Consider the following 13,431-nt stretch of genomic DNA (forward strand, 5'->3'; position numbering starts at 1 on the left):
TGCTAAATTGCTTCTCATTATTGCTAATCCAGATATTAAGTTCATTAATTCTCTACCTACAAAGTGGAGAATAATGCCTAGGTCATCCTTAAAGAAACTCATCTTTCTTTTCCCCCTCTAATGCGGTTTGGTTTTTTTTTTCATTTCTTTTTGCTCCTTGCTCAGATGACACATGATGCACTTAATGCACCTCTCCATATTCTTCGAGCCATGTATGAGCTGCAGATGAAAAGAACAGATTCTTTTTTCCTGGAAGTTCAAAAGAGGTACGGAGAGTCTGGGTGCTGCAGAGGAACAGTGGTGGGTGAAAATCTAAAATCCTCTCGGTGTTGAATAGGAATTCTTCCAAGGATAAGATTTGGTTTTCATGTTTAAAAAAGTAAGGAAATAAACTCCTGCTAAGTTGTATTTATGGAAGCAAGTCAGCATCTTCTGAAACACATCACATGCTCTTCTTTATGTGGTAGCTCCCATATCAAGAGCTGCTATGGCTCTGAGTTCTGTGAACTGAGGAAGAGTCAAGAGCTCACATGTGGCTTCTGGTACTCAAAGCATCTCACAGAGACACCATGTTCTCACAGAAATGAGTGATTTTGTAACATTTAAATCCTTTGGCTTGTTAGAACAAGTTAACGTGATAAAAATAGGTAGAGTTTAATCCTTCCAAAACAGAAGGTGGGAAGATTTAATTTGCATTTAATTGCCCTAATTGAGTTTGCATTACTTTGGAAACACATTTGTGTATTTTTGATTTTCTTTTGCCTCTGTTAAGGTTTGATGGGGATGTAATCACAACGGATGAGAGGATCCGGACGCTGGCTCAGAAGTGGCAGCCCAGCAAACGCTTGAGGCTGGAGGAACAGAGTTCCAAGGCAGTGGATACAGATATGATCATCTTACCCTGTTTGGTATGGACATCTCTACAAACAGGAGCAATTGGGAAATAATGAATTTTGGCATTGAGTAGCTTCTGTTTAGTAACTTCAAACCTGAGAAATCTTTTTTAAACATCTGAAATAATCTGTTACCAATGTTTTATGTCAAAATGAGTGAGCAGGTACAAGAAGCAAGTATTTCTTCCTTGTTATTCCTTCCTTAAGGAAGAGAAAGAACTTGATTCCCAGGTCAGGAGAACAAATTGTGATTGCATGCTGTAATTTCCTCCCCTTACACAAGAGAGATTGTATCTCATTGCTGTAAGCTTATGCCATGCTACTGTTTCAGCATATCATTGTTATCTTACAGTAAGTTCAGCAGAACAAGGAAGCAATGAATTTTTCTTGCAGACAGACACTACACTCACAAGCTTTAGGTTTTGCATTCAATAGCAGGGTCCCACAGCTCTGCTTTATTTTGGGGGCTCGTTCCTGGCTGTGTGGTGTCACCAGCACAGCTGTTTATCAGTTGTACAGCTAAGGGCAAGGAGCTTCCTGAAGCAGTTTCACATAATTATAAGAAAAAAAAATAGGCCTTTCAACAGCTTCTGCACAGGCTGTGAAATACACACTCCTGGAAATAATCCAAACTTAACTGGACAATACCCTGATTTTGAAGTTATCTCAGCCTTAAGTCAAATTTGGACCAAGTGATCTCCAAAAGTCCCTCCCAACTTGCCTCATTTCATGGCACGTGGTTAGCTTTGCCTCTGTAGGTCAGCTTCAGCTAACACTTCTGGTTAGAACTCTAACTGCTGTTTCCACAAATGCATCAGTGTATAGTGAGGTCTGCTGACATAAACAGTGTTTCTCAGGAAATATGTCCCTCTAGCTGTGTGAGAGATCCCACTTTTGTGGGTTTTTTGGAAAATTCATCTGTAAATTCAGCTCGCAGTTTGACTGGTCAGATATCCAAACATAAGGCAGTAAATTATTGACAGCCTGTTTTCAAACTTGCATTTCTCTTCTTGCAGTCAAAGCCTGTACTCTGTGATAAAGCAACAGAAGAAACCAATCCTGTTGCCCAGAAACTCATCACCAACACAGAGAGTGACCTGCAGCTCAGCTATGCCAAGCAGCGACGCACCAAGAGTTCCATTCTCCTGCACAAGGAGCTGGACTCCAGGAGTAAAAAGGCTGTGAGGGACTACCTGTATCGTGTGAATGAGGCAATTGCAGTTCTGTATGCCAGGCATGTGCTGGCATCCTTGTTAGCTGAGTGGCCTGATGATGTGGCAATAAATGAGGAAATCCTAGACCTCAGTGGCCCAGCCCATATGACATACATCCTGGACATGCTGATGCAGCTAGAGGAGAAGCAGCTGTGGGAAAGAGTAAGTGGATTTCACTTAGACATGTGAGCAAAACCTGTGCCTACATGCCATGAGACTCTGACTAACAAAAATACTTGAAGTTCCTTTTTTTTAACTAAATTGAAACTCCAAAATTTAAATTAGTTCTGAAAAACCAGTTGGGATCTGTCAGTGTCTTGATGTGCTGATCTTGTTAACAGAAAATGGAAAAACTAGCTCTGTGGAGAGAGCTCTTTCAGTTATGAAAGAGAAATTGGTAAAATAGGCAGTCTGTTTTGAAAATAGGCAATCTAGATGGTAATCTAGAGAAACTGGTAAAATAGGCAGTGCCTTTTAAAAGCTGCTTTTACTTAGATCTCAATGTGTATATTGTAATACCTGCTACTCCACTGATGAGCTGGTGGTGGAAGTGATCTTGGAATTACAATAGAATATTGTAATGAAAGTGTCAGCTCAAGGCTTCACGGCAGTCAAAGCAAATCAAGTGCTGGGAATCTTTGAAGAAGGAATGAAAAATAAAGCAGAAGGCATTGATATGCCACTGAACCAATACTGTGCAGTCTTTTGGACTGCAGTGACTCCCTCATCTCATTAAAAAATACAGATGCAGTACAGCTGGAAGAGGCCTAGAGAAGAATGGCAGGGGTTATTACAGCCATGGAATAATTTCAGTATGAGGAACCAACTCATTTTCTACATTCTGGATCTTTCCCCTGTGGGGCATTGAGGGAGAAGGAGTAATGGAAAAGTCTGTTCCTCTTTCTCTGTAGATTTAAAGCAGTAAATAGCATGCAAAAGCTAAGAGCAAGTATTATTCACTGGCCCTCCCAGTAAGAAAACAAAGGAGTGTCAGATTAAGGTAATAAGTGGCAGGTCCAAAACAAACCAAAAGAACAGGTTCTTGACCCAGTATGTCATGGAAATTGTTGCCCCAGGGTGTTTTGATGGGTTCAGAAAAGGGCAGGATGAACTGATAGAATAAAATCTATTAAGACATATTAAATGCAAAAGTGTAGCCTTTGTGTTAGGCTGTTCTGCAAGTGCAAGGCAAGGAGTGCATTTAGGGAACTGCTACATGCTGCCTTTGGTTTTCAAATTCCTTCTCCCAAGAAATCAGTTTTTGGCTGATTTGGAGATGAACCTGCTGGTCTGAGCTGGTATATTAGATTTTATAGGAGGAGTTAGGAGATGGCAGGTGAAGAGATGTAATGAGTTGCTCTGATGACCTGAAAGGGCCTCAAGTAACAGAACTCTCCATTCAGGGCTTTTGTGCACTTTGAAAAAGTAAGGAAAGGGGAGACACAGGTGGTTCTGAATTATATTTAGTGTGTCCTGATACAGATTAAAGGGCATTTTTGGGAGGTTTTAAGGGCAGAAAATGTGCATCTGCTGCTTTCAAAACTTCAGCCACCTAATTGATACTTAATCATTTCTTCTTAGGCACAGAGTTGTACATTTTTGAAGGCTAAAATGTATGACATATTCTATTCAAATCAAAACCTGTAGGTACAGAAGGCAAAGGTGCCTGTTTAGTATGTTAACAAAGTTGTCTATCTTACTTGATTACAGCTTTAGTTTGCTGTTAATTACTTTATGGATTAGCCTTGATTCTAGCAGTTGTGGGAAGAGATGTAGCCAATATCTGCCATGTTTTTATCAAATAAAGAATGAAAGATCCAGAACAGAGGACAGAATGAAATCTTCTGTGCTTATGGAGATGACACTTGGTAGGCATCATTTGTGAATTTGTCTTGTTTCTTGCTGGTACATTGATTCCCTCTTGCAAAATACTGTGTGGCTGGACATGACTCGTGTCAGCCATCAGCATGTACAGCTGTAAATGTTCTTTTGATGGTAAATTGTATTTACATGACGTTGCTTCTCCCCAGATTCTCCAGAAAGTGCTGCACGGGTGCAAGGAGAACATGCTGGGGACCATGGCCCTGACAGCCTGTCAGTTCATGGAGGAGCCAGGGATGGCAGTGCAGATGCGGGAATCTCAGCATCCTTACAACAACAACACGAGCTTTGAGGTGAGGCAGGCATGGATTGCAGTGCATGACTTGAAGCTGAAATCACCAAGGAGTTGGAGCAGAAGCCTCGCAGAGTTCCACATGGGTATCTGTGGGACTCCTGTGCTTGAAGCAGCTGTGAAGTCTGTTCAGTCTTGCTTGAGAAAGGCTGATGTCAGATAGCTGAGGCCTTGCCCTGCAAAGAAACGTGTTCAATCACGTGTTCAATTTGTTGTAATTCAATCATATGAAAAGTGCATAACTTACATGGTTTTACTGTGCATGTATTTGAAGTAGATCAGATTTGTAAATGGTTTCAAGGCCTTAATGATCAGATATATCTATCCTTCCATCCAAAGATTTGTTTCAGTTGGCCTGTTACTCCCTTGTGCTGTTAGATGAAAGTAGGAGTGGTGTCTTTTCTTGTATTTCTCATTTGAGACTCTTCCTCTGATACAAACAGGGGATTTTCTGATTTTCTTTTCTTGATACTGTTTGAAAGCATTTTTCTGATATAGTTTCATAAGTAATTATTGCCTCTGGGCAGTCTTGGGATTTTTAATTTTAATTTTCCCTGCTGCTCTGACTTTTCTGATTTTTGTTTTTAAAATGCGTATAACCCCGTAGGTTCTGGCAGTGAGATCAATATCAGCAACAATTGCTGCTTTTGAAAAAGGAAAGCATTGCTGGCAATTAATTTTACATGCTTAACAGCTAATGTGAACAATAGGCCATGCTTTACATTTGTTAAATTAGCTCTGGGTAAAAATATCAAACAGTTTTTTACTCATGGAGATGCTGTAATATTTTTTATATCTCGCTTGTTTGTATGGTGAAAGTTAAGTGGGTTCTGGGTGGTACAGTGTGACAGGACACACAGCTGCTGTGTTTATTTCTCAGGATAAAGTTCACATTCCTGGTGCTATCTACCTCTCCATCAAGTTTGACTCTCAGTGTAACACAGAGGAGGGCTGTGATGAGCTGCTCATGTCCAGCAGCAGTGATTTCCAGCAGGATCGGCACAGCTTCAGTGGGTCTCCACAGAAATGGACTGATTTTGAGCTTCCAGGTGAATATGCCCTGATTCAAGGTTATATAGGATATTGCTGGGACTCCTGAGAGAAACTCCTGATGAGTTAAATGTGGATGTTCCTGAGACGTGTAGGAAAAAAGCCAATCCTTTCCTTGTCCCACTCTGTTTGCTCTCACGTGCTACTCTTGCATTTGTTTCTCAAAAGTGGCTTATCTGTTGTTGTGCTGTGACCTTTTCTTTCCAGCCCTCAGTCAAAGCATGCACTCAGCTACTGGAAACAAATTTGATCTTGGTTCTGTTCCAGCATAGTCCTTGTTCTGCACGATACTCACTTACATTGTTTATGCCTTGTCTTACTTTCCACAGGAAGCACATTTTTTAATAAAAAAAAAAAAAGATAGGCTTATCTCTGTCTCCGTGCTCTGCTGCTGCTCTGAGCAGAGAGAACCAGTGCCAACGCCTTGGCTGCAGCTCGTGCCACAGAGCACAGCTGGAAAAAACCCAGGATTTGACTGCCAGCTGCACTCTGGATTCTCTGAGCACATTTGGGACAGCACAGTGCAAATGCCAGGGAGCTCGAGGACTGCACAGTCCCCTGCTTCTGATTTTAAAGTGTTTTAACCCCTGAGCACTGGGGCACTGCAGGAAACTATTGACTTCAAGTACTGTCAGCACCTGTAAAGAGATTTAGGAACTTTCTTAGCAAAACAGTTTGGGTTACAAGGTGCTGGTTTTGAGTTACAAGGTCCTAGTTAGAAGCAAATGTGTGTTCTGTAGAAATATTTTAGATTTTTGTGAACTTCTGTCTTCCTTTTCCCCCCAAATAGTTGTGGAGGTTTGCCAAGGAGCTGAACTTCGAGGCTCAGTGTTTAAAGCAGCTTTGGCTGTGAAACTTGAATTTCACCTTAAGAAAGTTCATTTCCAGCCTAGGCTGTCTGCGTTAAGGCTCTTGATTTCCGCAGGTTTTAGCTGAAAACAGACATTTAAAGGCTTCTGGGCTTTTAATTTGATTGCAGGGCTTTCTCCTATGAGTAGGAGAGAACATTGTCTCCATTTCATGATAAAAAGGGAAATTCTTTTTTAGATATTTCCTTCTAAATCCTAAAAAATGTCTTCAAAATTTTTGTTGTTCATGAAACTTTGAAAATTCTGCTTCCCAGTGAAAACTAGCCTGCTTGTCCCAGGGTGACAGGCTTTTTCATGGGGCAGAAAGATATTTTAAGTTTTAACAGCTCTAATATTACATAGCACAGTAGGTAAGAAGATGTTTTGTGCAGCATTACAGCCAGCTACCAGGATTTATCTCTGAAGGTGTAGATGCTACAATGACAAAAACCTTTTGAATCTTTTTTGCCTGATTGTTAAGTGGTCAAATGTTCTGATAGTCCTTCTGGTTTTAAGTGATTAAGTTTAACAGTTTTCTTCCCTAGAGTAAAAATGTTCAATTTAATTTTCTGATGTGTAAAAATTTTACTTTCAAATATTTTAAACCTTTTGTCCAATGAATTCGAGTGTTGTTGTAAAGAACTTGGCTGCCTATATAGGGGTTCTTTTTTCATAAATCATAACTGATCCAATAACACAATTGGAAAAGTGAAGTTACATGTGCAGAATATGGAATTTCTTTAATTTCCTCTATTTAGTTGTCAAAAATGTAAAAGACATTATTCTTCCTAAAAGACATTATCCTTCCTATCCAGTATCTTTAGACAGGGGAAACCATTGTAGGTTTTGCTTCAGCTTCCTCTTTGTCACCCTGTTCTGTGTGTTTCATAGTTACCAAAAAATAAAAGACCACCTCTGTTGAATGAAGACATCTAGGATTAATTAATTTCAGAGTTTTCATTTAAATTGTGTTTGAGATGGCAAAACTAACTCAGAAGGTAGTAATGTGGGCTTTCTTCCTTCCCTGCACATAGGAGACACACTCTACTACCGATTTACTTCTGACATGAGCAACACTGAGTGGGGTTATAAGTTTACGGTGACAGCAGGTCATCTGGGAAGGTTTCAGACAGGTAAGAGATGCTCAGAATGTTTTGGAAAAGGCCTTTTTTAGTCATTTTGCTGAGCTTTGAGAAACTCGTGGTTATCCCTTTTTCTTGACTTAGAATTTGCATTCAATGTCTTAGAAATAACACGATCAGGTTTGTTCAAGTTGAAACTCAACTGATGTCTCTTACTTCCTGTGACTTTGGGGTAGAAATACAAATCTTCACAGAGACTTGGAGATTACAATTATAATAATGTAATTTGCATCCAAAATCTCATTATATGATAGTAATTACAAAGAGTATTTAGTAAACACTCTGGGATTCCGTAATTGGAAACAGAAATAATGGTAATTGCATTTTTCAAAAGTGGTTATCCATTAAAATAGGATGGTTCTGGGTCTAATTTCTAGCATAAGATGTTTTGTTAGTTTATTTTAGAGTTTAAATATTTTGAATGAAATTGAGGCTGGTGGATAATTTGCTATCAGCAAAACTCTACTGCACATCACATAATATGTGTTTTGTTTGCCTTATTTGGGCAAAAAATTAATGTTGGATATGATTCTAATTTTTATGTATGTTTTGCCTCAGAAAAGAGTTGCCATGTCAGGATGTAATCCAGAATTGTCTCAGATCTTTGTTGGTATTTTAATTCAATATTTCTGGCTTGCCAGAGCAATACTTGGTGTATGGAGAAAACTGACTATGTGAACAGAATGTCCCCCTACAAAATGTAACAGCTGTTTGAATTTTCTTTTTTCCAGGGTTCGAAATTCTAAAGCAGATGCTGTCTGAGGAAAGGGTAATTCCTCACCTCCCACTCGCCAAAATCTGGGAGTGGCAGGTGGGGGTGGCGTGTCGCCAGACGGGTCACCAGCGTCTGAAGGCCATCCACCTGCTCCTGAAGATAGTGCAGTGCAGCACCCAGGGGTGAGTGCACTGCTCCACACCCTGCACCAATGGCAAAGGGCAGGGCAACAAAAAGGCACTAAACTGATACTATTTTGAAGCAAAAAACCCCTTGTGATTTGAAGCAGGTATTCTTAATTTGCCTGATGGATACAATTTACAGTGCTTTGGTAGCAGAAATTTATTACTTTCTCTTCTTCCCTGGCCTTTAAAAAAGTCCAATGAATTCAAATGTTGTAAAGACAAAAAAATCACCCCAAAACAGGATGAAGGTAGATTTCAATTAATTTTCTAGAAATTATTCTCTTTGTATTAGTTACACTGCAGAATTAAGGTAAGGATGAAATAATAACCTGGTGATGTTCTGATTCTCTGTAAAGTAAATAGATTTTAAATTATTATTTTTAGTTGTACCACTAAGCCTGTAATTGAGTTTTAGAGGGGATATGTGTCCTTAAGCTTATGTATGTATGGCATGAGTATCTCTAGATGCAAGAGCATTTAGCAAAGTGGTTATTTTTTATTTTTAACTGTCACAAATGCATGGTTTTGTTCTCTTAAATTTGATTTGGTTTTGGTTTCTGTCCCACCTCCCCATTCCCAGAAACGGGCATGGTGGTTACTCACCATTGCATCACGATTTCATTTAAATTACTTTTTTTTCAGAGACTGTGACCTCACCTTATTGAAGCCACTTTGGCAGCTTTTCACCCATATGGAAAACAATTCATGTCACGATACAGCCAAGCCTGGTATTCTCCTTCCTCTTCATCGTGCACTGGCAGAACTCTTCTTTGTGACAGAAAACAGAGTTACTGTAAGCAGTTCCTGTATTTGTATCCCTCTTTTCCTCAGTGCTGGGATTGACAGAGAATTCAGTGTTACACTAATTGCAGTTTTCCTTTATCCCTCAGAGCTACAGAAACATTAACAACTTTCTCTTAAAGAGTGTGGCAGCAAGTTCTAATTAGAGGGGAATTCTGTTGCCTTATCCATCATGGGACTTTAAGTAATAGTCATGACTATTAAGGCCCTAAAGCCACTGTTTATTCTGAGAGGAATGCTGGTTTAATAATTAATTTAAAGGTATTTGCATGTGGTTTTCATTGAGTTGATTTTGAACTTTAAATATGAGCAGTGTCGTGAGCTCATTTCTGTGATCACAAACTGCTCTAGTCCAGGAGAGTCTGGTGTGCAGTTCTGATACCTTTGGTTCTCGGGGACTGCTCTAATGATCAGCATTTTCATGTTAATTAGTAGAATATCACCTTTGGCAGAACCACTGGTGTTCATTGCATATTTTCTGGCTGCAGGAGCTTGGATCTCTACAGGAGTATTTGCTTGCCTTAAATACTGAAGATCATCTTCATCGCTGCACAGCACAGGTAGGACTGCACAGCCGCAGGGCTGGGTGGGTCTGTGATCTTTGTGGCAGACACTGAATGATTTCTCATTGCCCAGTGGAGTTTATAAAAGAGATATTAATGTACTTGGGCATTACAGTACCTTGACAGGCCTCTGAAAGTTGTGAGTGAACTGTGCACAAAAGCTTTTCTGGGATATTGGAAAGAAATTCTTCCCATGAGGGTAGTGATGCCCTGGCACAGGCTGCCCAAAGCATCTCTGGTTGCCCCATCCCTGGCAGTGTCCAAGGCCAGGTTGGATGGGGTTTGGGGGAATGTGGTCTGGTGGAAGGTGTCCCTGTCCATGGCAGGGAGTGGAATGAGATGATCTTTAAGGTCCCTCCCAACCCAAACCATTCTATGATTCTGGGTTTCTATTTCTGTTTAGTTTCATACAAGCATTTCTTTACACTTTGGGATTGAGGAGAATATTTGGTGTGACTTTGTTGTTCCTTTTCTCTTCTAGGCCCTGAAAAACATTGCTGCTATCAGCCTTGCCATTAACTATCCAAACAAATCAACAAGTTTCTGGAATGTTTAATACTGGCTCAGGCCGGAGTGCATGGGATAGAGTAGTTTGTCCATAGGACATTGGAACAAACATCTTAACTTCGTTCAGGAAAAGTTCCTTCAGCTTCAGTGTATGAGCACTCTGCAGCCTTCCTTCCTTCCACCTTGATGTAGAATTTGTAAAAGTAACAGCGCACTTCAATGAAAAAGCACATCCTGAAGTAACTCACGCGTCGCCTACAGTTATGTATGCACATATTGTAGCATGTTAGAGTAAACAGAACAATATTGTTTTTTATTCAGAGGAAGTAAAGGAAAGAAGATAGCTGAAGTATGAGAATGGAAGGCCCCCATGTTGGTATCATCTGCTCCCGAGGAAACTTGATCCGTGGAATGCGTCAGCTTCAGAAAGTACTGCTGAACTCGGGGTGATGCCATCAGCAGCATCTGTTGTACATCTTCAAAGTGAAACAGGCAAACCAGAATCTGGTGGCTGCTGCAGAAATGGTCCACACTTGAATCCTGTCATTTTTGCTTTGGAGGCTACTACCCAAGGAAAAGGATTTCAATTCTTACTAAACTACAGGTTGTAAAAGAAATTGTGGGTGATTTGCAAAGCAGTTGAAGGATTCCAGTTTCAGAGCATCCTCGTGCAAGAGCTTTGTTTCTCCTGTTCTTTGATTCATCCATCTGGGTCACCTGTTCTCACCTTGCTTTATCTCCAGTGTATTATTCCAAATAGCCCATTATTGTAGTGCAGAGAACAAAGGCTGGCCCTCAGTCACAAGGCAGTGGTGACATGAAGACGTGGGGAACTTACATGTTTCTCAAAAACCGCATCTTTACAAGAAATTATTCACAAGGCGTTTTTTCCTTTAGTTATTTCAATATTAGTGGCTTAGGAGGTCCTTCTTGGCAATGTTGGGAACCCAGACTCCCAGCACTCAGGGTAGGGTTAATGATCAATCCACTCTTATCTTACAGAGCAATAACCACATTCCTCCTAGTGAACATGGAATAAATGGCAGACCTTCTATGCTGAAATAAATTGGCTTTCTTCCTGCACAGGTACATTGGTTATTCCCTTTCCAAAGAGTTAACACTGAAAGATTTGGGCGTGTATTTTGTATACCATTGCACAGTTTGTAGAGCTGGTCTTGTAAAATATAAATTCAGATTACTTTTAATGCTAATTATTTTCTTCTTCCCTTCTTCGCCCCAATGTTGGACTATGGAAAAAAAAGGCAGCCAATAGCTCTAGCAGTAAGAGAATGCAAGTTGTATAAAGCAGTGGCTCTGTCAGGAGGGAATGTATTTATTGACCCTGTTTGTCTTAAATTTGAGTGGTGCCTAAATACCAGTGCACAGGAGCCCTGCTTTGAGGGGTGTCCTCTGAACTGATGGTCTTGTCAGCTGGGGCTGGAGTTTAAGGGTGGCCCAGTCTCCCTCTGAGAGGGAAACATGCAGTAATACATCCCTCGGATTTTTTTTTGATGGCCTCTAGTGCTGTAGAGTTTTGTTTTGACTTCTGTTCGGCCAGGTGAGTGCACAACAAGTGCTTGAATCAGAATATGAGTATTCTGCCTGAAAGACTTAAAAATGAAGACGAGAAGCACCATGCTGAAGCCATTGCCTTCAGGAATGGAGTGGCTCTCTTAGCAAATGAGAATGCCAGGATTCAGGAAAAGTGTAGTATTTGTCAAAGACTGAAAGGCAGCAGAGAGATGCTGCTCTGAAAGCCCTCCTTGAGCATCCTGAGTTGATTTCCTTAAAGACATCATGATGGGAAGGGAATTATCAAGGCTGTGGTGTACCTTTAACGCACGAATCATTCTGTTCCCACATCCAAGCAAGGTGTTGGAGTTTGCAGCCTCCCTGCAGGGGAGTCAGAGATCCCTGGGGAGCCAACTGCTTCACACCTTGTAATTGTTTGAGCAGATTCTGGCCACGGGAGTTGCTCCACCAAAAGGAGACGTTCCTAAACTGATGCCAGGGAGTTGTATGGATGGGGCAGGTGAGCACTTGGAAATGGCTTTTCTGGAGCAGTAGGACTTCCTATTCACTGCCTCTGTGGGCATCCGTGGCTGGGGAATCAGGGATATGCAATGGGCTGCTGTGCTGGGCCGTGCAGCTGCTGAGATCTGCCTGTTCAGTCAAAGAAGGCTTTTTCTTTTTTCACATCAGGGATGAAGACTGTAAATAAACCATTCATAGAACCTGTCACAGCTCTGTCATAGTCACGTTTTTTTCTGTTGGACTGTCCTTTTGCTTTCTGGATGAAGACATAAGGCTGCAAGGATGACACAGGAGTGGCCAGAATTCCTTGCTAGGCATTACCACTCAACTTACTCTACCAGCAGTGACTGGCCTCGTGAGTCAGTCATCTTGCCCTGAAGGAACTGTCTAGGAACAGTGTCCACTAAATATAATTTCTACCCACTAGATGGAACTGAAGGACTGTGACCTGAGTTGACACTGAATCTGTTGCTGCCTTATAACTCAAATCATTAATTATGGATTTTTTAACAGACAAGAAACACTGATTTTTTTTTTTCTTCTGGTAGCTCTAAAGAAAGAGGAATAGAATACCAATAATGAATATTCATGATCAATCACATTTTGAAAATTATGCAGAAGTTCCAAGCGGATGTGAATGATGCTATTGAATTGTATAAAACTGTCTGGAAAACAGGTATGCTGAAAAAAAAATGTGCCTAATATAAGAAAAACTAAAAAAGTTGTCCTGCCTGAATCACCTATGATGTATTTAAAACAAACCATGTTGTTCCTAATGATACATTTGACTTGCTTTCATTAAACACTTAAAAACGAGAGTTTTATAATTTCTTTTCTTACGGGTTTACTACTTTGCAATTTTTATCAGTTGTTTAAAATATATCAGACCTTTAGATTTATTCCAGTTCAGTTCAACATGTAAAAAGAAAGCTACAGATGTGGGTAAAATATGCAAATGAAGAGAAATATATTGTAAAAATTCTATAAAATCAAAAAAAGTACAACACGGTGTCTGTTTCTTGTTTGTTTTTCTCCTCTCCTCACTGAATGTTTAATGCTGGAGTTTGCAGTGAGATCCAGGGTTTTCTTAGGAATCCTTATTTTCCATGCCTGTAAGCAAACCTGCCTGTCCCCATGTGGTTGGTAAATATCTGATACTGCATCGAGCTATGCAGGAACCAGACTTCTGGAGTCATCTCTTAAATTCTGGCCCTGCTGTTTACATTCCAGTGGCCTTACCCTAAAAATTCAGTTTTCCCGTGGATATCCAGTGGTTTCAGTGCCTGTGTGTATTTACTTTGAGACC

At 40.4% G+C, this 13,431-nt stretch overlaps 1 protein-coding gene across 2 annotated transcripts in view; it reads left to right on the forward strand.

The window, feature by feature from the left end:
• ZZEF1 (zinc finger ZZ-type and EF-hand domain containing 1) overlaps positions 1-13,129 on the forward strand; it is a 56,130-nt gene extending 43,001 nt beyond the window's left edge. For both annotated transcript variants that reach the window (XM_039562789.1, XM_039562790.1), the window contains exons 46-55: positions 166-266; positions 773-908; positions 1,910-2,269; positions 4,138-4,281; positions 5,161-5,329; positions 7,213-7,311; positions 8,052-8,217; positions 8,863-9,013; positions 9,510-9,581; positions 10,066-13,129. In XM_039562789.1, the coding sequence (XP_039418723.1) occupies positions 166-266; positions 773-908; positions 1,910-2,269; positions 4,138-4,281; positions 5,161-5,329; positions 7,213-7,311; positions 8,052-8,217; positions 8,863-9,013; positions 9,510-9,581; positions 10,066-10,140 (1,473 nt within the window). In that variant the 3' untranslated portion in view covers positions 10,141-13,129. The remainder of the gene's footprint in view (positions 1-165; positions 267-772; positions 909-1,909; positions 2,270-4,137; positions 4,282-5,160; positions 5,330-7,212; positions 7,312-8,051; positions 8,218-8,862; positions 9,014-9,509; positions 9,582-10,065) is intronic.
• Positions 13,130-13,431: the final 302 nt, after the last annotated feature.

This window comes from Corvus cornix, chromosome 19 (genome assembly GCF_000738735.6).
Source record: "Corvus cornix cornix isolate S_Up_H32 chromosome 19, ASM73873v5, whole genome shotgun sequence".
Classification (NCBI taxonomy): Eukaryota; Metazoa; Chordata; class Aves; order Passeriformes; family Corvidae; genus Corvus; species Corvus cornix.